Source organism: Neoarius graeffei, chromosome 2, assembly GCF_027579695.1.
Source record: "Neoarius graeffei isolate fNeoGra1 chromosome 2, fNeoGra1.pri, whole genome shotgun sequence".
Taxonomy (NCBI): domain Eukaryota; kingdom Metazoa; phylum Chordata; class Actinopteri; order Siluriformes; family Ariidae; genus Neoarius; species Neoarius graeffei.
Genome location: NC_083570.1, coordinates 35,450,512 through 35,470,625, shown reverse-complemented (window position 1 = coordinate 35,470,625; position 20,114 = coordinate 35,450,512). Strand labels below are relative to the sequence as shown.

The 20,114-nt window shown below is 43.0% G+C and overlaps 2 protein-coding genes across 4 annotated transcripts in view; one reads left to right on the top strand and one right to left on the bottom strand.

The window, feature by feature from the left end:
- Positions 1 to 1,211, bottom strand: part of nbas (NBAS subunit of NRZ tethering complex) — a 547,303-nt gene extending 546,092 nt beyond the window's left edge. The window contains exons 1-2 of one of the 2 annotated variants that reach the window (XM_060914124.1): positions 1,020 to 1,211; positions 631 to 682 (exon numbers count right to left, since the gene is read on the bottom strand). In XM_060914124.1, coding sequence (XP_060770107.1) covers positions 631 to 682; positions 1,020 to 1,112 — 145 coding nt within the window. In that variant the 5' untranslated portion in view covers positions 1,113 to 1,211. The remainder of the gene's footprint in view (positions 1 to 630; positions 683 to 1,019) is intronic. The other variant, XM_060914123.1, reaches the window with a different exon arrangement.
- Positions 1,212 to 1,353: 142 nt separating this feature from the next.
- The window catches only part of ddx1 (DEAD (Asp-Glu-Ala-Asp) box helicase 1), a 45,059-nt gene continuing 26,298 nt past the window's right edge, over positions 1,354 to 20,114 (top strand). Inside the window, exons 1-5 of one of the 2 annotated variants that reach the window (XM_060914125.1) lie at positions 1,354 to 1,464; positions 1,587 to 1,638; positions 10,681 to 10,744; positions 10,856 to 10,885; positions 11,327 to 11,423. In XM_060914125.1, the coding sequence (XP_060770108.1) occupies positions 1,449 to 1,464; positions 1,587 to 1,638; positions 10,681 to 10,744; positions 10,856 to 10,885; positions 11,327 to 11,423 (259 nt within the window). In that variant the 5' untranslated portion in view covers positions 1,354 to 1,448. Of the gene's footprint in view, positions 1,465 to 1,586; positions 1,639 to 10,680; positions 10,745 to 10,855; positions 10,886 to 11,194; positions 11,217 to 11,326; positions 11,424 to 20,114 lie in introns of those variants that run through there. The other variant, XM_060914126.1, reaches the window with a different exon arrangement.

Sequence of the window (20,114 nt, the reverse complement as noted above, 5' to 3'; positions counted from 1 at the left end):
TTACACACACAAGTTCAAGTGATTTGATGTTGATAATCTGTGGCTTGGAAGAGATCTGGACTCAACATAGTGCCCTTCTAGTTCACAAGTTTATTTTATGTGCACTAATGTATGACTAATAATTACTTTTAACTTATTATGTTACATCAGGGCGGCACGGTGGTGTAGTGGTTAGTGCTGTCGCCTCACAGCAAGAAGGTCCTGGGTTTGAGCCCCGTGGCCGGCGAGGGCCTTTCTGTGCAGAGTTTGCATGTTCTCCCCGTGTCCGCATGGGTTTCCTCCGGGTGCTCTGGTTTCCCCCACAGTCCAAAGACATGCAGGTTAGGCTAACTGGTGACTCTAAATTGACGGTAGGTGTGAATGTGAATGGTTGTCTGTGTCTATGTGTCAGCCCTGTGATGACCTGGCGACTTGTCCAGGGTGTACCCCGCCTTTCGCCCGTAGTCAGCTGGGATAGGCTCCAGCTTGCCTGCGACCCTGTAGAACAGGATAAAGCAGCTAGAGATAATGAGATGAGATGAGATGTTACATCACTAAAGGATGACTTTAAATGGTTTATTTGAAAAAGAATTGTATTGTCCTGTGAAAATGAGAAGAATTAAACTGATGTGTGGTGCTCTGTGTTCCTACCTGTCACAGCCTTGGCAAGAAGAGAGGAACTGTGCTCTTTTGATCCTCGTGCCTGCAAATAAAACAAATACATGTTAAAAGAATGCATTTTCATAATTCACAACGCATTCACCAATTTCTAAAATCACAACACGACCAATATTGCTTTATTGAGCCTTAAACCGCAGCCAAATCCCAAATAACCCGCTTATTTAAACCTAGTGAACTATACAGTAAGTACTTGAATATACTATATAGTGCACTCAGACAGGGAGCAGGGAGTCATTTGGAATTGAACCTTCTGAGTTGAACTACGTGGCTTTGGTAATTTGGCGTCAGAAATCATTTCATCAACGAGTTATGAAGCACAATCTGTTTAAAAAAAACCGTAAGAAGGACACACTACTCACCTGTGTGTCGGTTTCCGGCGGCCATTCCGCGTTAATGAGTAAATCATACAAAATATTCTCTTCTTCATCTTCCAGTATAGACCCTGCAGCCATGTTTGTAATGGCACGCTCCTACGCTTGTGTCGCTCTACGGTTGCCTGAGAGGTTCAACCGAGCGCACGAGCTCAAATCGCTGTAATCCGAACTTAACCTAGACTTGTTGTAAAAATAAAAAAAAAATTATAATGTGAATGCTAAATGTTTTTACGTTTAGTAGTTAATACTTTCAGCAAATATTCATGTGAAAGAGCGAGCTTGTTCGCCATAAGAAAGAAAAACATCGGAACTAAAGTTCAGCGGTTGTATGGTGTACACGGACACTTATTTTCAGGCACCCTGTCAAACTGAATTGTGGTCTATGTGATATCCGGTTGGTTTGAGTTGGCAATCATGGCTGCGTTTGGTGGTAAGGAAAGCTTTCTGGTTGTTATTATTCTATTTATGGATCATTTGTTGTATTATGTTTGTGCACGTTGCTGAATTTAAGTGTAAATTTCTGTTTGTTTATTTATTTATTCCTTCCTGTAGAAATGGGCGTGATGCCTGAAATCGCTCAGGCTGTTGAAGAGATGGACTGGCTGTGAGTTCAAACAGACTGTTTATACATGGGCTGTGTCCCAAATGCCTTTTTATATAACTGCACTGCGTGCTACATACTTCTTACCTGGGGAATGCAATAATGGTTGTAAATATTCTATCTAAAGCACGCCACGTGCAGGGTTCCGAAAAATATTCTCCACTTTTTTTTTCTTCATCTCATCTCATCTCATCTCATTATCTCTAGCCGCTTTATCCTGTTCTACAGGGTCGCAGGCAAGCTGGAGCCCATCCCAGCTGACTACGGGCGAAAGGCGGGGTACACCCTGGACAAGTCGCCAGGTCATCACAGGGCTGACACATAGACACAGACAACCATTCACACTCACATTCACACCTACGGTCAATTTAGAGTCACCAGTTAACCTAACCTGCATGTCTTTGGACTGTGGGGGAAACCGGAGCACCCGGAAGAAACCCACGCGGACACGGGGAGAACATGCAAACTCCGCACAGAAAGGCCCTCGCCGGCCACGGGGCTCGAACCCGGACCTTCTTGCTGTGAGGCGACAGCGCTAACCACTACACCACCGTGCCACCCACTTTTTTTTTTTTTTCTTGAAAAATAAAATCCAAGAACTTTTTTTTTTTTAGTATTCTTCACTTTTTCTTTGTCTGCAGGCCTAGAAATTCTTTTTTGTTTTTTCACCAGCCAGCCGGACTAGTTACCTTCCAAACTAACTCGCCAAACAGAAAATCCACTCGCCAAAATTTGTTCATCTATGAATTTTACTTCTGTCATAAATAACGCAGAAGAGAGTAGTTACCATTGTTCATGACTAATGTGCATTTATTTCAAGATCCGAGTATTTTGCTACTGTTGTGAAATGCATAAATGAGAACAACACAGAGCACCATAATATAATATCGACAAATAATAATATATTGAGGTTTTTCACCCACGTGACCAAGTCATGTGATGCGTCGTTAGGCTGCCATTTTGGACGTCACGGCTCGAATCAGTTTGAATGCGAGGAAGGCGACAAACGAAAAACATAAAAGAAAAAGGCGCGAGATGCAGAAAACACCTTCACTATCCAGCGACGTAGGGCATTTACAGGGCGAGCAGAGGGAGAGGGATTTGCAAAAATTGAGGTTAGCAGGCTTAGAGAACGACGTTTACCTGCTTCCACCAGGATTGTTCACTGACGTACGGAAGTACACGAAGCCCTCGTCTTTACCTGACTTTGGCCCACATGATCTGTATACCTATGTCGTTAAAAACCCATCGCCATACACAGGTATTGATCTGAAAGCGTATAAGAGTTTGGATGCCTACAAATATTTTGTCAGGCTGGGTAACATGCCTACATCAGTGGGTCGTCCCTGGAGCCGGTGGTCGCCATCTTATTACAGCTAAGGTTTGTTCACATTTTCATTTACTTTCGGTCCTCAGGATAAACAAAATGTTATTAAATGTCATTAAAATAACTTCTTAGTCTGTTGAGACATGGCCCGTTATAAATTTGCTGTTACCAGGCAATGACCAAGAACTGTATTATTAGGGTCGGTGTCTGTGTTGTAGCAGTGTACTAGCAGCTAGCTTTTAGCACTAGCTAATGTCAACAACATAGTAGCTAGTATTTACGTTCAGTCATTTGGATGACTGTTAAAACCTTTCAGTCTCAAGTTTTTCCTTTACTGTATTTACTAGTTTACTGTAATTATGATCCGGCAGCTATTTACACCGGATCCAGTGTAAATAGCTGCCAGAGCGCGCTCCGGCTTGCTCCCCCTCAAATTAAGCTGCGCGCTCCGGCTTGCTCCCGGGAGCAAGCCGGAGCGCGCCGCTTAATTTGAGGGGGAGCAAGCCGGAGCGCACTCCGGAACCTCGGCCGGAGCACTCCGGGAGCAAGCCGGAGCGCGCTGCTTAATTTGAGGGGGAGCAAGCCGGCGCGCGCTCCGGACCCTCGGCCGGAGCACTCCGGGAGCACTCCGGGAGCAAGCCGGAGCGCGCTGCTTAATTTGAGGGGGAGCAAGCCGGAGCGCGCTGCTTAATTTGAGGGGGAGCAAGCCGGAGCGCGCTGCTTAATTTGAGGGGGAGCAAGCCGGAGCGTGCTCCGGCAGCTATTTACACTGGATCCGGTGTCTGTAACACGTTTTTTTTTTTTTCAAGCTGGTTCTCCCTCTCTGTCTGCAGCGTTAGTATGTAGCTTGACCTTCAAAATGGCAGACACCGGGGCGTCACGTGACCCTGTGACGTCAGGTGAAAAACCTCAATTGGAAAACTTGGCAACTTGGTGTATGAGTATTGAAAACAAATATACTTACTATCATGACTATAGCACCCAAAATATGTCCAACATGCTTTCTGTATTTAACCATTTATGAGAGAGAAAGCATTAGGAGCTTCATATTCCCTTACAGAAAAACCACATGAACTTCATATGTGATTTCTCACATGTGGAAAATGTGTTTTGCATATGGGAAACGTGGTTTTGGCCCAATTTTATTTGAATCACATGTGGGAATGTTTTACACATGCAGGGCTCGAATTAAGTGGTCTCGCAGTCTCGCCGCGACAGTTATTTCCTCTGTGCGAGAGTTGTTCAGAAAGTCAGGTTGCCCCGCTTGAAAAATCAATTTGCGCGCGGGGCAACCTGACTTTCTGAACAGCTCTCGCACAGAGGAAATAATTGTCGCGGCGAGACCACTTAATTCGAGCGTTGCACATGTGGTAACATGTTTTCCACATGTGCTCTACATGGTACACATGTTACAAAATCTGATACCATGTATTCTACATGTGGTCACGTGAAATACATGGGAAATTTGTGTTTTTTCTGTAAGGGTTGACTAGGAATCAACTTGAAAAAAAATAATTATTCCATAAAAATCGTATCGCAACCAAGGCCTACCCTGCTCCCACATTTGCTTATAAGTCGTTTGTCGTTTCTCCTTCTCGTCCGCTTTATCGGCGGCCGTTTTCTCCTCTTCAGACCGAGGTCGCTTTGTCCCCGTCTGGCGGTTTCTGTACGCCTTTCAGAAAATTCCACATCGCAACGTAGCTTTGGCAGATGTAGATGTAAACAACAAAAGAAAAAAACACGTGTTTAAATAAGCGATAACGTGGCTACATCTATTGAATTTGATAACGTGACGTGGCAGCGGGGGCGTGGCCAAGTGTCAGTCTGTGAATGGAGGGCGGAGTCAGGGAAGGTAAGTGGTGGAGCATTGCACCTGATGGGGATTAACCTGTGTTTGTGTGTCTTCTTCAGTGACCGCGCCCTTTAAAAGGAGAGGAGAGCAGAGAAAGGGAGCTCTCCCCGACCAGAACACGTGTGCACGTGTGGCTGGGAAGTGATAAAAGGCTGAAAAGCTAGCAATAAATAGTTCATTGAGAACTCAGTTCTGGCCTGCCGTGCTTCTGTGCTCCACCCACCTGGTCCAATACTACATGTGATTACCGCGATATTCAACGAGATATGTTATATGCATGCGCAGTAGTGAAAAAACCGACAGCCTGATTCGTACACGATATGATTCAGAATTCTTCGGTAGTTTCCGTCCTGCCGATAAACACATCAATTAACACAGACACGGCACATGCTTAATATGTGGCGGCTTTAGACCGGACCACCGCGAATTTCGAGCCCTGGTCTGTATTTTTCTTAGTTACTGACTTATCAAAGTGGACTTAATCCAGGGTTATACCAACCAAACGGGCCCAATTTAAATATTTCTACAGATACAGATAGGCTTCTCCATTACATATAAAATTTGGGCTCCAGTCTCTAATATAAGACTTGATTTTGGGCCCCCTGTGCACCATGAGCTAAAATAAACCTCTTCAGTTTGAGCTTACTTAAGGTTATTTTAGCATGGAATTATTCAAAAGAGGTAGAGCGGCAGCCACCATTACTGATACCTTAACCATCTTTTGGCCGTTGCAAAAGTAGAAAAGACTTTCTGTATGTAAATTGTGCATGAATAATTATCAAATTTCCACTGGGGTGGGAGGAGAGTTGATTCCTGATTACTTAGCGTATCAGATCACGTGACCCCTTTATCCACAGTTATCGACACCTTTGTCCATAGTTATCGACATCCAGATGATTTTATAAAAAATAATCAGTATGTAGTATTAAGTTAACAAAACATAGTTTTTATTTAAAATTTGTTTTACATAGACTAATATTTAGTACAAAATATCTTTTAGATAAATATATTGATGTTGGTGTTTACGTAAATGAGGAAGTGATTGTTTGTAAACAAATGAGCTGATAATGTTTAACTTGTGTCAAATCTTTTTGTTCTGCTTTCTACCCACTTTAAGTATTTTCGTAGATCACATTTTGTTAATCATTTGTTGTTTGTATTAATTTCTAGTTTTGTCGTTTACCAATAAATGTCAACAGGCAATTGACACTGTAACCACATGAAAATCCAGGTCAAAGGTCGCATGCTGTTCCTCGAACCAAAATATAAAATGTCTACTGATATTGTAATATGTGGTAGATATTTACAACAAACTTCAAAAAAAAAATCTGAATGGAATAGAAAAATATGAATATTTCAAGCATGTAATTTTTTTTTATATGCTAGGAATTTAATTCTGGTCTAATTCTATTTATTGCAATAGGATTCCAGATACTCTATAAGCATTCCATTCTGTTATGAATCAGAAAAAAATTATAAATCACAGCACTTTTTTTAAATTACTTCATTTACTTCAACAATGTTACACAAAGATCGATCCATAACAGTTGTAAATGTCACTTAATTCCACAGGGTGTCGATAATGGTGGACACCGGTGAAAGTGATCACGATTATCGACACCTCACATGACTTCTCAAATGCGCGTTTAGATACAAAATGGCAACTGTCAAATGAATAAGAAACAAAGTAGGTTTTGACAAGGAGATCATGAAATATCGGTGAATTTCAGAAGTTAAAAAAAATGTTCATGATCTTTCCACCATGCTTACCTGCTATGATAATGTCTGGGTTTTTCTCAACTTGCTGATCGTGCTAAAGAAATTCCATCTTGGGTAACGACCTGTGTCATCAGATGACAAGATCAAAGGGTGAGGAGGTGTCTTCCGGTTCCTTAATTAACCAATAATAACTGTTGTAACTGAAACTCAGCTTTGTAAGACTTTTTTTTATTTTTATTGGTAAATCTGAAAAGATGTCAATAATTATGGACTGTTTAAGTCCATAATTATAAAAGATCATTTCTCACTCGTGTATATCTCTCCTTTAGCACCATAAAGACACCAATTCTAAGCTACATTATTATAGTACAACATTCAAAATCCCCGATGACATCCAAGTCGGTTGTTTTTTTTTTTCTATTAATCTCTTTTTTTTTTTTTTTTTTTTTTTTTTGAGGGTGAAAATACCAGAGGCTATAGTCCGAGTGATGGGGCCGAACGACGTCACTGCGTCTGAAACATAGCTCCCTTCGGTCGCTTGCCAGCTGACTGCACTTTCACTTTGGTGGTCTTTATCGACCCCTGTATTACTGACACTGTCCAATGTGCTCGAGGATGGTCGGGGCTCTGAGTGTGCTGTTTCAGCCCTTAAATCATCTTCAGTGCTTGAAGAAGCCCAGCCAAAAAAAACTTCCTCAGCTTAGACTGCACCATTGTTTGGTTCATGCAGAGATAATTACACCACCACACCAGGCCGATTAAGATGCACTGTGATTGGCCAAAAGCTTGGCGCTCAATTGGTCATTGTGTAGTTGATTTTTATTGGTCACAAGCACATGCTCATTGTTTAAATTCTGGCTTCCTGCTGTCTCTTCACTGGAGTTGGATTTCAGCAAACGGAGGGATTTCTAGAGATGATGATGAATACAGTGCCTTGCAAAAGTATTCATACCCCTTGAACTTTTTCACATTTTTCCACCTTACAACCACGAACTTAAGTTTTTGTTTGTTTTTTTTAGATTTTATGTGATAGACCAACGCAGACTAGCACATAACTGTGAAGTGAAACGAAAATGATAAATGGTCTTCAAAATTTAACAAATAAAAATCTGAAAAATGTGGTGTGCATTAGTATTCAGCCCCCTGCACTCTGATACCGCTAAATACAATCCAGTGCAATCAATTGCCTTCAGAAGTCATCTAATTAGTTAATAGAGTCCTACTGTGTATAATTTACTCTCAGCATAAATACACTTGTTCTGTGAAGGCCTCAGTGGTTTGTTAGAGAACACTGAAGAACAAACAATATCATGAAGACCAAAGAACTCACCAGACAGGTTAGGGATAAAGTTCTGGAAAAGTTTAAAGCAGGGTTAGGTTCTAAAAAAAAATATCCCAAGCTCTGAACATCTCAAGAAGCACTGTTCAATCCATCATTCAAAAATGGAAAAAGTATGGCACAACTGCAAACCTACCAAGACATGGCCGTCCACCTAAACTGACGGAGCGAGCAAGGAGAGCACTGGTCAGAGAAGCAGCCAAGAGGCCCATGATCACTCTGGAGGAGCTGCAGAAATCCACAGCTCAGGTGGGAGAATCTGTGCACAGGACAACTACAAGTCGTACACTCCACAAATCTGGCCTTTTTGGAAGAGTGGCAAGAAGAAAGCCATTGTTGAAAGACAGGCATAAGAAGTCCCGTTTGCAGTTTGCCAGAAGCCATGTAGGGGACACAGTAAACATGTGGAAGAAGGTGCTCTGGTCAGATGAGACCAAAGTTGAACTTTTTGGCCTAAATGCAAAGCGCTACATGTGGCGGAAAACTAACACTGCTCATCACCCTGCACACACCATCCCCACTGTGAAACATGGTGGTGGCAGCATCATGCTATGGGGATGCTTTTCTTCAGCAGGGACAGGGAAGCTGGTCAGAGCTGATGGGAAGATGGATGGAGCTAAATACAGGGCAATCCTGGAAGAAAACCTGTTGGAGGCTGCAAAAGACTTGAGACTGGGAAGGAGATTCACCTTCCAGCAAGACAAATGACCCTAAACATACAGCCAGAGCTACAATGGAATGGTTTAGATCAAAGAATATTCATGTGTTAGAATGGCCCAGTCAAAGTCCAGACCTAAATCCCATTGAGCATCTGTGGCAAGACTTGAAAATTGCTGTTCACAGACGCTCTCCATCCAATCTGGCTGAGCTTGAGCTATTTTGCAAAGCAGAATGGGCAAAAATTTTAGTGTCTAGATGTGCAAAGCTGGTAGAGACATACCACAAAAGACTTGCAGCTGTAATTGCAGCAAAAGGTGGCTCTACAAAGTATTGACGCGGGGGAGCTGAATACTAATAAACATCGCATTTTTCAGATTTTTATTTGTTTAAAATTTTGAAGACCATTTATCATTTTCGTTTCACTTCACAATTATGTGCTACTCTGTGTTGGTCTATCACATAAAATCTCAATAAAAAACTTTTAAGTTCGTGGTTGTAAGGTGGAAAAATGTGAAAAAGTTCAAGGGGTATGAATACTTTTTCAAGGCACTGTACATTGGTTACTGTGACGACTGCAAGTAATTTTCTCTTCTTCAGTGATTAGTGCCAGCGGGAACCCTGCACATGCATTTGGTCTAATTCAGCTGTCTTTAGGGCTGTTATAGTACATTACTGGCATTTAGCAGACATTTCTCTCTTATCAAGAGTGACATGCAACACACCTAGAGCGCCTGGGGAGCAGTTAGGGACCTTGCTCAAGAGCACTTCAGTCATTCCGACTGGTCTAGGGAATTGAACCAGTGATCTTTTGGTCCCAAAGCCACTTTTCTAACCATTAGGCCATGGCTTCCACATTACACCGATGGATGTAAACAGATCATATTTTTCTTTAATCGTTAGAAAACCTTCATGCTATAATCTGACATAAATAACACACATTATCTGACATTCGTGGTTAAATTGCATGGCCGTCTTTCTCCCTGTCTTTGTACGGTAAATCTTGAAATGTAGCATGCTTTTTTTTTTTTTTTTTTTTTTTTCTCCTACTCTTGGACCCCCAACCTGAGAATTTCCACTCTCCTGTCCTGCAGCAGGTTCTGCACGTCTGTAGCGTGCCTGAAATTGTTCTTGACGCATCCATTGAAGCTTTGGCTAGGCTATTTGTTGTGCTTATTTTTATCTGTCCTTTCCTTCCTGTTTTCAGCAGTGAACAGGAGAGCACTTTTTTTTTTTCCCTTTTCACTCTATCTCCTCCAGAAGCCAACTCGAACTGCGTCCAAAAAAACAGGCGTTACGTGTGGGTTAATTTTCACATCTGCTCGAGTAGGATGTGATACTTTCACAGTATGATGATCTCGTCGAAAGATAGCACGGTATTAAGTATCTGAAGGGCAATTTTATTATGCCTTCCTAGTACAAAAGTCTCTCTACACGAAAAGGAAAGTGCAAAAACATGAACACAATTGTCATGAACATCTGTCTGCGTATGCATTAGTATTGCCGTTTCCCTTCGCTGCCAATCATTCGTTCCAGCATGACAGTGCCCCTGTGTCCAAAGTCAGCTCCATGGTGTGTTAAAGTTGGACTGGAAGAACTCTAGTGTCCTGTACAGAACCCTGACTGAACTCATCTCAACCCCAATGAACACCTTTGGGATGAACTGGAACACCGGCTGCACTCCAGACCTCCTCACCATCACTGCCTGAGCTTACTTGTGGCTGAATGAACACACATCCTCAGAGCGACACTCCAAAATCGAGTTGAAAGCCTTCCCAGAAGAGTGGCACTTATTATCACAGCAAAAACGTGGGATTAGATCTGGGATGAGATGTTCAGCAAGCACATAGGAGTGTGATGGTCAGGTTTTGACAAACTTTTCATCATGTAGTGAAGTTGTTTTTGTTTAGTTCTGATCAGCATCACTGTGTTCATCCGAAATAAAGTTACCAGCATGCTACAAGTGACAGTAGAGAGAGTAATGTACTGGGTTCAGTAAGGGGGGAAAAAATAAAATGGTAATTGATAAACAGTGACCTAACTAGAGCTGTGAAACCAGAAACATTAGTACTTATTGTGGGCTTGGTTATTATTGACTCGGCTTTTATCGTGTCTGGCAAAAGCACTGATGATGATCCTGATGTTTCTCAGGCTTCCCACTGACATCCAAGCTGAGTCCATTCCCCTGATCCTTGGTGGAGGAGACGTTCTCATGGTGAGGGGTTTGACTTCCTGGATCAGCAGTAGTAGCTGTTGTGTTATGTGCATGTGCTCCCCCCCCCCCCCCCCCCCCCTTGGCTTAACATGATTCAATTGTTTTTTGCAGGCTGCTGAGACAGGAAGTGGCAAAACTGGGGTAGGTAAAAACACACACACAACCTTGTAGTAGGCTGTTTTGTGGACCTTGCGGGTATCATTCATGTCTTGAACCCTGAACAACTTGCATTGAATCTTTCGAATTAAAATATGATCTTCGGTAGTATTCAGTATTTATTTTGTAACGAAGTTCTGGGTTCGTTCTTTTTTTCCTTTGAAAAATCCTTCATCGACACATTGATTAACTTTTGCTTCAGTTCACAATTTTTTTTCTACATTACCCACAATGCATGGCATTCTGGGACTTTGAGTCCAGTGTGGTTTTTTTTTTTTTGTCCGTGTGTTTCAGGATGGAGTTTTCCATTAAATAGGTTTCAGCATCCAAATCAGATAAAGTTATTCACCTGACACATCCTATAGTCACAACTAAACCCTTTCTGGTTTCTTTGTGCCTGACTTTTTTTTTTTTTTTTTTTTTTAGGCCTTCAGCATCCCAGTGATCCAGATTGTGTACGAGACTCTGAAAGATCAGCAGGAGGGGAAGAAAGGTCGTGCTACAGTGAAGACAGGAGGAGCAGGTCAGCACAATGGGGTCCCTCTCTCGCCGTTTTTCTTCCCAATTTGTGGAGAAATTCCTGCTCTTTAGCCAGCTCTCCGTCTCGCACTACATCCACCAATCAGGGAGGGTGAAGGCTACTATGTGCTTCCTCTGAGACACGTGAAGCAGCATTCAAACTGCTGCTCATGCTGTCTCACAGGGCAAGTCACTCGTTTTTCTTTTAAATTCGTTCTTTGATATACAGGATTGTGTAAAAGTCTTAAGCCAGTATCTCACTGGGCTGCAACAGCTTACGACAAATCGCGAACGTCATTCACGAGAGAGTTTCAAAAGTGTCTTGAAACATTCGCGAGGCTTCTCAATTTCCTCGCATGAGTCACAGTGTCGCTCCTTCGTCGCTGAAATTTTGAACATTTTCAAAAAATTCGTGCGACAAAGTTTCTCTCAAAATAGCTGCAAATGCGTCGCTGGTGTCGCAAAGCCTTCACGAACCCTTCTCAAGTCAGTTTCCGTGAGACAGGAAGTGCGAGTGTATCTCACTGGGCTGCAACAGCCTGCGACTAGTTGGAGACAACAATTGCGATAAAATATGCGAATATCAATTCAGTGTGATTCCAAGTGAAAATTCGCATATTTTATCGCAATTGTGTTTCCAACATGTCGCAGCCCAGTGAGATACTACCGTTAGGCACCTCCCCCCCCCCCCCCCTTCCCTCATACAAACTTTGTTATAGATTTCTATTTTATGACTTCTACATTATCGAGCAAGTACAAAAACATTTGAGTCCAAACGTTTGTTTGTTTGTTTGTTTTGGGGGGTGTATATCTGCGCTCTTCCACACACATGAGCTCACAGATGCCTGCGGTTGCTTAGCGTCTCTGTGATTTGATCTGGAAAGGAGAGTAGCTATCACTAGCTCTCAGGCTTGTAGCACTCGAGTCTGACTCGTGCCCTAATTTTAAAGGCTATATGCAGAACCTTTATTTTTAAATACATTTCTGAGTGGATAGTATCTCCATCCTTGACTCTTGTATGCTGCATAAATGGGAATAAGAAAAAAAGTGTGTATATATATATATATATATATATATATATATATATATATATATATATATATATATATATATGAGTTTTTTATATACACTGAGTGCAGAATTATTAGGCAAGCTGTATTTTTGAGGATTAGTTTTATTATTGATAAATATCAAAGCTGAATATGTATGGAAGTTAGAGTGGGGCGTTTTTAGTTTTGGCCATTTTAGGAGAATATGTATGTGTTCAGGTAACTTTCACTGTGCAGAATTATTAGGCAACTTAATAAAAACCAAATATGTAGCCATTTCACTTATTTATTTTCACCAGGTACACTGATATGACAACTCCAGATTTGCAAATAAACATATCTGACATTCAAACACAAAACAAAAACAAATCAGTGACCAATATAGCCACCCTTCTTCATGAGGACACTCAAAAGCCTTTCATCCATAGATTCTGTCAATTTCTTTATCTGTTCACGGCCAACATTGTGTGCAGCAGCAACCACGGCCTCCCAGACGCTGTTCAGAGAGGTGTACTGTTTTCCCTCTTTGTAGACCTCACGTTTTATAATGGACCACAGGTTCTCTATGGGGTTTAGGTCAGGTGAACAAGGGGACCATGTCATTATTTTTTCACCTTTCAGACCTTTACTGGCTAGCCACGCAGTGGAGTATTTGGACGCATGAGATGGAGCATTATCCTGCATGAAAATCATGTTCTTCTTGAAAGATGCTGACTTTTTCCTATACCACTGCTTGAAGAAGGTTTCTTCCAGGAACTGGCAGTAGGTCTGGGAGTTGAGTTTGAGTCCATCCTCAACTGGAAAAGATCCAACAAGCTCGTCTTTGATGATACCAGCCCATAGCAGTACTCCACCTCCACCTTGCTGGCGTCTGAGTTGGAGTGGAGCTCTGTGCCTATTACTGATCCAGCCACAGGCCCATTCATCTGGCCCATCAAGAGTCACTCTCATCTCATCAGACCACAGCACCTTAGAAAAATCAGTCTTAAGATATTTCTTGGCCCAGTCTTGACGTTTTATCTTGTGTGCCTTACTCAGTGGTGGTCGTTTTTCAGCCTTCCTTACCTTGGTCATGTCCCTCAGTATTGCACACCTTGTACTCTTTGACACTCCAGGAATGTTGCAACTCTGGAATATGGCAGAACTGGATGCTAATGGCTGCTTGTTAGCTTCACGCTTGATTTTCCGCAGATCATGTGCAGTTATTTTGCGCCTTTTTTTTTCCACACGCTTCTTTCGACCCTGTTGACTATTTGCAATGAAACGCTTGATTGTTCGGTGATCACGTTTCAACATCTTCGCAATTTCAAGAGTGCTGCATCCATCTGCAAGACATCTCACAATTTTAGACTTTTCAAAGTCTGTCAGATCTCTCTTCTGACCCATTTTGCCAGAGGAAAAGAGGTTGCCTAATAATTATGCACACCTGATATAGGGTGTTGATGTCATTAGACCACACCCCCTCTCATTACACAAATGCACAGCACCTGATATACTTAATTGGTAGTAGGCTTTCAAGCCTAAACAGCTTGGAGTGGGACAACATGCATGAAAAGGATGTTGTGGTCAAAATACTCACTTGCCTAATAATTCTGCACTCAGTGTATATATATTTATTTGAGTTAAAATCAACTGCAAAGTTGGCATTCAAGCTGCCCTGCTGAGCCAGCCAGCCCTGAGCACATGACGTCACAGCAGTAACCGGTTTTAAGGCCGAGGCCTTTTACAGCTATAGACCAAAGTCGTATAAATAAAAATTTGTGGTGAAAGTAAGAAATACCGTTACCGACTTGCTCAACTAAGACTGATTTGACTTCATTGATTGTGGGTTGACTCTCATTAAAACAGGATGGGTGTTATAACTTATGCAACATACATGTACATGCAGGCATTTTCACTGATAAAACGTAAAAGGCTAATTAAATAATCAGATGAACTGAGACAATCACATTCTGAAGCAAATTAAATAATCTTATACTGGTAACTTAAACACACAATACAAGTTACATGTATTAATCTAAGTGCAGGTAAACGAGTGGTGTTTTGTATCCGAATGAGAGTCGCATCTTACCCGTCTGTGTTCTTGCTTCTTGAAGGCTGATCTTGTGACTGATTGTTTTGAAACAATCTGACTTTCAGTTGTTCGTTCAGTTCTCCGTTCATTCACTTCTTCCACATAAGGGCGAGATATTGCTGCTGAAGCAAGCATATCCAGCAGAGAAATCAGACGGCTGCTCCACTCATTCTCCATACTGAGTACTCCATTACTGCTCGGCTCAGGCAGTTACTAAAACCTGGGACGGGATGTCACCGGTTTTACCAACAACCGCAGGGAGGTCATAATATGTCCCGGATTTTAGCAACAACCCTCGGCTCACACTCCACGAGAACTGGTGCAAGGGTCATTCCACGTCAATTCAACCTACAACTGAATTTACTTTCCTTTTCTTGTAGTTTTCCTTTAATTGTTGGTACTGCACCCTCTTTCAATATGGGCTTATAGCCAATGCTCCAACAGATCAGAGGTCTCATATGAGTCATAAGTGAAATGTGCAGAGGAGAGACCACTTCATAGGCACCCAATGTGCCTGTGAACTTCTTGCAAAACGCGTCCAAATCTTTCCAGTTTGAACATTCTCGGGCCATGAATGCAACATAAATCCACCTTCTGTGGTGTTGCTGCACCTGCCAGCAACACATCTACATGGCATGGCGATAAATTAGCTCAAAATGGAGAATTGGAGTTGCAGTCAGTTCTGTGTTTTAGTATAGCGGAAATGGCGACGAGACCGATAGCCTTCCTGCGGTGACGTCACACATGTCAAGGTCATTCACTCAGACCGCTACCTAAATGAATCATTTTAAAACTACTATATTAGATTTATTGTTAACACTTAAAGGCGTCGTGCGGTAATTTCAGCAATCAGGCTATATCATGTGTCAAAATGTCGGGTTTGGTGGGTTATTCAAGCCCCTCGGTTTCCCGCGATCTCAGTGTCACGATGCGCCCGCTACAAGCATTTAAAGTTGACGTGCACAGCCAAATTTAGGCAGCCAGCCGTTAACTAGGTCAACTTATGTGTGACGTCATACCAGTAACCTCCCTTGGGTGATGCTGGCCTGTCCCCATGTTTTCTCTATAGCGTGCGTTTACCAGAGTTGTTTACATTGCAGATTTTGTGGATTTATTCAGTTTGTGGATAGTTTTGAACACTCAAAACACTATGAAATGATGTATTAATATTCTGTGATACAAAATGCCTAATCGGTGTATTGTGTTTGGCTGTAACAACGAACACTGAACACTATTTGTGACTGTTATCAATGGATCTGATTTCAAGGTCATGGCTAGGTATTGATAGAAAAAAATTTATTTTTTTTAAAAACACATTGTGGCAGTGGGGGCGTGGTCAAGCGCCGGTCTGTGACAGGAGGGCGGAGCCAGGGAAGGTGAGTGGCAGAATCATTACACCTGACGGTAAGTAACCTGTGTTTTGTGTGTTTTCCCAGTCACCGCGCCCTATTTAAGGAGGCAGAGCAGAGAAGAGCTCATCCCGGGACAAGAACACAGTGTGTGTGTTTCGCTATCAGATTAAAATTGGCGGTTATACTGAAAAGTCTGGCAATAAAAAGCCTATTTGCATCTGAAGCGTTGTCCTGCCGTCCTCTGTGCTCCACCCACACTTCAGAGAGCTCTACAGTGGTGCCAAAACCCGGGACAAGGTGGAGCACCAACCTCGCAGCCCCATGGAATCCTCCCCGTTCGCGGACCTGGTCCACGCCCTCGCCACGGCTCAGCAAAGCCAGCACCAGGCGCTCGTCACGCTCCGAAAGGAGCAAGAGCGGCGCTTCGAAGCCCTGGTGCTGGCCCAGCAGGAAGATCGCGAGGCGTTCCGGCATCTCCTCGCGTCGGCGGGGTCCACCAGCGCCCCGGCCGCGGGCCCGTCTCCCCTCACCGTGACCAAGATGGGCCCGCAGGACGACCCCGAGGCGTTTCTCACATTGTTCGAGCAGGTCGCCGAAGCCTCGGGGTGGCCAATGGAGCAGCGCGCGGCGCGCCTCCTCCCCCTCCTGACGGGAGAGGCGCAGCTGGCCGCGCTATAACTCCCCGCCGGCTGGCCTACGCGGACCTTCGCCGGGCCGTCCTCCAGCGCGTGGGGCGCACGCCGGCGCTGGTGGACCCCGCCGACGCGAGGAGATGCCGGAACGCCTCGCGATCTTCCTGCTGGGCCAGCACCAGGGCTTCGAAGCGCCGCTCTTGCTCCTTTCGGAGCGTGACGAGCGCCTGGTGCTGGCTTTGCTGAGCCGTGGCGAGGGCGTGGACCAGGTCCGCGAACGGGGAGGATTCCATGGGGCTGCGAGGTTGGTGCTCCACCTTGTCCTGGGTTTTGGCACCACTGTAGAGCTCTCTGAAGTGTGGGTGGAGCACAGAGGATGGCAGGACAACGCTTCAGATGCAAATAGGCTTTTTATTGCCAGACTTTTCAGTATAACCGCCAGTTTTAATCTGATAGCGAAACACACACACTGTGTTCTTGTCCCGGGATGAGCTCTTCTCTGCTCTGCCTTCTTAAATAGGGCGCGGTTACTGGGAAAACACACAAAACACAGGTTACTTACCGTCAGGTGTAATGATTCTGCCACTCACCTTCCCTGGCTCCGCCCTCCTGTCACAGACCGGTGCTTGACCACGCCCCCGCTGCCACACACGTTTTAAGTGTTTCTATGTATCAATCATTAATTGTACAAAATGATTTTCATACATTTATGTATTTGTCATATCTATCTTTGTCACATGAAGTGTTGTCTTGATAACACATGTGGCACATAATTTTAGCAAATGGATGACAGAAGATTAATTGAAAGATTTATGCCACAGAGCTGCCTTTAACTAATAATTAGGATGCAGTGCTGCAGCACAGCAACCTATGGGCTCCCCTAGGGGAGCCCATAGGTTGCAGTGCAAAGCACTGCAACTATTGTTCTTCTACGTATTTCTTCTTCTTCTTCTTCTTCTTCCGCTTCTTCTTATTATTCCTACGCAAATTTCGATTTCGAATAACTCAATAACCGTACATCGCACACAGACAAACAATACATCAAAACGTGCGGCTCGATCGGACTCGCTATGTTATTACTTTTCTCTACAGAATACGATTTTCTCGCGACGTAGTCGCGAAAAAATCGTCCAAAAAAACCCCATTCATTTCTATGGAATTAATTGAAAAAAAAGCACTTTTTCAAACATCCGCTGCTCTGGCATGCTTTCACCTAGAGACGTGATTCTAACTCTAAAACGTAGGAAAACTTCTCCTCTGTGGATCTGGCATTCAACTTTTCTGCTAGGTTCTACACTTTCGGATCAGTCCCGGCTCAAACGCCATGTGGGTTCCGGGAGAAAATCCGGCTTTTGAATGGGTGTCTATTGCGTTACACACCAGTGAGGGTCGTTAAGCTTAGAGTGTAGACAGCTTGAAAAAAAGCTCAAACTTTCTCGCTTAAACTGTGTTTTCAGCCACAAATTTCACTCTACAGACATGATTTTCTCAAAAGTAGTAGTAAAACTTGTCCTGATTCACACAATGTGTCTACCTAAACGATAGGATTTACAGTTTTTGAATGAGAAGCCTCAAAGTGAGGAGAGCACAGGTGAGCGGCCTCACTGACTCCCATTATAAACGGGACAGAAAAGTCTCTCATTTTTAAATCGTTCTAGTGTCGTCATTTTTAACACGACAGACAAAAAAATACATCATTTTATTCAGGAGACCCTTCTAGCGCTCACTGTGAAAGAATTTTGTGAATAGCTGCTTCCGTTGTCGAGTTATTTGTCATTGTTCGAGGCCTGGTCATTCATATAAAACAGCACAAAACTCCATACCTTGTGTGTCTTAGCTCATTGACACCCATTATAAAAGTGACAGAAAAGTCTCTCAGTTTTAACACTACAGACAAAAAATTACATCCGTCTATTCAGGAGACCCTTCTAGCGCTCACTGTGAAAGAATTTTGTGAATTTCTTTTTTTTGTGAAAAAAAAAAAAAAAACAGCCTCGGTCGGCATGACACGTCACCTTAGCCGCCCACTTTATTAGGAACACTTCTGTTCGTACATACAAACTACAAACACTCTTCTTAGAGTTTAGAGTTTATTTTATTTTTAAAAGGGACAGTGCACAAATTAAACATTATCCTTGTGGTAAGGACAGATGTCTATCCCAGGTTATAGCAGTACATGCTAATTTCCGCCTGTAGTCACTTTGTTTATACTCTTGAATAGCTCTTCTTCATGACGGCTGCTGTCTCAAGCACACACATAATCATTGCATTGAAACATCATTGCAGGTCACACATTCACGGCCAGCAAACATGCGTGACCGAATTGCTTCGCGCACTGCATCCTCTCACAATTTCCCCCGGGGAATTGTCCGGTCTAGTTATCACTTATTACTGACGATTGTACGTTTACTAAACAATACAATACAAAGCTCAATACTCCCAGCCTATAACATACTGAATATCAAGTTAAAATCAACCGCAATAAAAGGAAAATGATGAAAACTGGAATATCAAGGGGTCTACTGTATCAGAAGGCCCACTGCATTTCGCGAGATCGCAAGCTGTCAAGTTGCTAGAATTCAATCTTTCTAGCTATACTTTCACCCCCTACAACTATCAGTATTACACATAATCATAGATTAATCACACAGCATTCTAATTCAAGTGAAAATGGTCTTTAAAAATACACATAACTAGTGATTTAGTCAGAGAAACCAACCAAAACAAGTCTTCAAGTCGCCGGTCTTCGTTTCTGTCGTCGTCAGAACTGTCCTCATTTTCTTCTGAAGATGAGCGCTCAGGTTCAAATCTGTAAGGCTGGATACCACCAGGACATTCAGCTGTCAAAATCTCTACTTGTGGGCCATTTTCTTCTTCTGTATCGGTAAAATCAAAGCTAATTTCCTCAGCATCGCTCCTATTTTCTGGTGTGTCCGTCATTGCAACTGCACCGAGTGGTTACTGGTATGACGTCACGCAGCTGTTCCATTGACCGAGAGGGGGCGCTGCGAACGCGGAAAATTTCAAGTGATGGGCATGATCAAATAAGGACCGATTACAACCGCGGGAAGCTTTTGAAAAATCGACGGTCAATTTATTTCGAATCTCGAAAGCATTCTGGTGCAGAATAATGCGACTTTTATCGCCACTGCGTGACGCCTTTAACTATTCCTATGCCATTTTTGAGGTCTCAAGCCATTTATAAACAAAAAGTGAGGCTATGGTTATGCATGTCTCCTTTAAAGGACTCATTACTTGACTTGGACTTGAGCACTGATGACTTGGACTCTTGCATTAACTGCATTTGGACTCCTAAATTGGAGACGAGGACTCAGATTTTTTTCTTTATTTTTCGGAACATGCCATAATTTATATCTACATTAATTTTTGTAATAATTTCATGCAAGAGTGTCACACCTGCGTGCCTTGGCACGTGCATCAGATAGACTCTTGGGTTCATTCCGGACAGCGCGCACGCCAAGCGGACTCTTGTGCGCGCGCCATAAATGACTCGCACCTGCACAGTATTAAGGCGCAATCAGTGCACCCATATAAAAACTGTGAAAATGCACTTACTTTGCGAAGTAT